At 37.7% G+C, this 3,026-nt stretch overlaps 1 protein-coding gene across 1 annotated transcript; it reads left to right on the forward strand.

The window, feature by feature from the left end:
* The first annotated feature begins 1,671 nt into the window (after positions 1–1,671).
* Positions 1,672–2,826, forward strand: LOC109909408 (olfactory receptor 1D2-like). The gene has a single exon (XM_020508458.2). It carries the CDS (start codon positions 1,700–1,702, stop codon positions 2,633–2,635), a length of 936 nt encoding a protein of 311 aa, XP_020364047.2. The 5' UTR covers positions 1,672–1,699; the 3' UTR covers positions 2,636–2,826.
* The last annotated feature ends 200 nt before the right edge of the window (positions 2,827–3,026 follow it).

A 3,026-nucleotide genomic window follows, 5' to 3' on the forward strand; every position in this document is an offset into this window, starting at 1 on the left:
CCACCATATAAATGCCTGACTACGGTTTGCAACTGCACATGGACACAAAGATCGTACTTTTTTGAGAAATGTCCTCTGGTCTGATGAAACCGAAATAGAACTGTTTGGCCATAATAACCATCGTTATGTTTGGAGGACAAAGGGGGAGGCTTGCAAGCCGAAGACATCATCCCATCCGTGAAGCATGGGGGTAGCTGCATCATGTTGTGGGGGTGCTTTGCTGCAGGAGGGACTGGTGCACTTAAAAAAATTGATGGCATCATGAGATAGGACAATTATGTGGATATATTGAAGCAACATTTCAAAACATCAGTCATGAAGTTAAAGCTTGGTCACAAATGGGTCTTCCAAATGGAAAATGACCCCAAGCATACTTCCAAAGTTGTGGCAAAATGGCTTAAGGACAACAAAGTCAAGGTATTGGAGTGGCCATCACAAAGCCCTGACCTCAATCTTATTGAAAATTTGTGGGCAGAACTGAAAAAGCGTGTGCGAGCAAGGAGGCCTACATACCTGACTCAGTTACACCAGCTCTGTCAGGAGGAATGGACCAAAATTCACCCAACTTATTGTAGGAGGCTTGTGGAAGGCTACCCAAAACATTTGACCCAAGTTAAACACTTTAAAGGCAATGCTATCAAATACTAAGTGAGTGGATGTATACTTCTGACCCTACTGTTATTCTGACATTTCACATTCTTAAAATAAAGTGGTGATCCTAACTGACCAAAAACAGGGAATTCTTACTAGGATTAAATGTCATGAATAGTGAAAAACTGAGTTTAAATGTATTTGGCTAAGGTGTATGTAAACTTCCGACTTCAACTGTATATATACTCCCTCTGCCATTTGTCTTTGTCGGTCATTGTAAATGTTACTTGTTTTCCTGAGAGGAATCTCTCCTACTATTTCCTGAGTACTTGTCACTTTGGGTTCGCCCTGTGCCTTTTTGTTAATGATGATATATTTTGAGCACAACAGCGTTTGGGTTTCGTCCCGCTTTGATCTATGGTGCTAAAATAAATTCAGTAGTTCTAAACCTGTGACTGCCTACACCAGTAAGACATCATTTCTCTGTATCCCAGAGATTATTTAAAACATTGCATCAAGTTTATCATGTATTGACACTGAGAATGTTTTATTTCCTTTTAGGTACCCAGTCTTTATAATTCACCAAATAAAAATGGTTCTGTTCTTGGACTGTTCTGGTTTTTTACAATTTCCAGTATTTGGGTGAAAAATCATATTCTGCTGGCAGACGTTTGGATTTGTTAATACATAGAGTAGATTTAACCAAATGAGTTGCTTGTTATAAACTCATTACAGATCCATCTCTATGGAGTGGTTACATGTTGATACAAACTTCAATCCCATGTGAGCACAGACCAGGATATATTTAGAGGCTAACATGACAAGTTCTTGGAGCAGTATCCCTCTGTCAAGCAAGAAGACGTTTCATGGACCAAAGCCTAATTTCTTTCATTCACGCAGATGTCTAATTTCAAGATATAATCGGGATCTTTCATTTTTAAAAGTAAGAGTTTGAGGGAGGATGTGAATGTATTTTAAAATGATTCTTTAGTCTGACCCTACACAGAATCCAACAATTCACATGCATTCATTCACATCAATACACACTCAAGCCTCGTAAGGACTAAGAATAGCTGTTTTGACCAAAGAAAGGAAATTAACAAAAGCTATGGAGAACTCAACACAAGTTGAGTTCTTTTATCTATGTGGATTACAAGAGACATTTAACAACAAATCAGTCTATTTTACCTTGTCTCTTATCACATACCTTCTCATCATCACTGGGAATCTGACTCTGATCATAACAATCATTCAGGAGAAAGGCCTCCATGAGCCCATGTACATCTTTCTGTGCAGTCTATGTGTCAATGGATTGTACGGAACCACTGGTTTCTACCCCAAGTTCTTATTGGACCTTCAGTCAGATGTTCAGGTGATATCTTATGGTGGATGTTTGACTCAGGCCTATGTAATATACACATCTATCATGTGTGAAGTTTCAATTCTAACAGTGATGTCTTACGACAGGTATGTGGCAATATCCAGACCATTACTATACCATACCATTGTGACATCTTTAACTGTTAGAAAGTTACTCTTATTGTCTTGGTGTTATCCTTTATTTATAGCACTCATAACAGTTATTTTAACCGTCAGAGTTCCTTTGTGTGGATCTCGCATTGATAAAATCTTCTGTGACAATCCGTCTATATTGAAGCATTCATGTTCACCCATAACCATCAATCATATTTTGAGCTATTGTATAATAGTGCTTCATGTTTTACAGATACTTTTCATTGCCTTTTCTTACTGTCAGATTGTAAGGACTTGTGTAAAGTCAGCTGAGGGAAGGATTAAGTTCACACAGACATGTGTGCCACATTTATTGACAATGGTTATTTTCATCACAGTGACCCTGTTTGACATTTTGCAAGGGTGGAATAATGTAAATATTACACTAAATATGCGTAATGCAATGGGTGTACAATTCCTTGTTATACCACCTGTCTTAAACCCTGTCATATATGGACTTAATCTCCAGCAGATTCGAAGTGCAGTTTTTAAAATGTGTAATACACGTAAAATCATTGATATGACACATTAGTTACATGATCTTACACAACAGGGAAACTTCCTGATATCAGAAGGTAAAATCTGCCAAAACTGTTGCAAGGTTAAATGGGCCCTCATTTCTTGGTATCTATTGCCCTCTTCTGGGAAAGTGATTTACAAATATTCCAAGAATAGAGTAATTGTAGCACACTTCCTGAGCAGGAAAATGCCTCACCACGTCCCAAATGACACCATATTTCCTTTAGAGTGCACTACTTTTGACCAGAGACAAAGTAGTGCACAATAAAGGGAATAGGGTGCAATTGGTAGCACAAATATATTACTCCTTATGCAGTTACTCTTAAATATTTATTGTCCACACAGTAAGAAAAAAAATGATGTCAATAATTCCTGTGGTTACAGTTCTGTAAAAATATATTTTT

This window comes from Oncorhynchus kisutch, linkage group LG18 (assembly GCF_002021735.2).
Source record: "Oncorhynchus kisutch isolate 150728-3 linkage group LG18, Okis_V2, whole genome shotgun sequence".
Taxonomy (NCBI): Eukaryota; Metazoa; Chordata; class Actinopteri; order Salmoniformes; family Salmonidae; genus Oncorhynchus; species Oncorhynchus kisutch.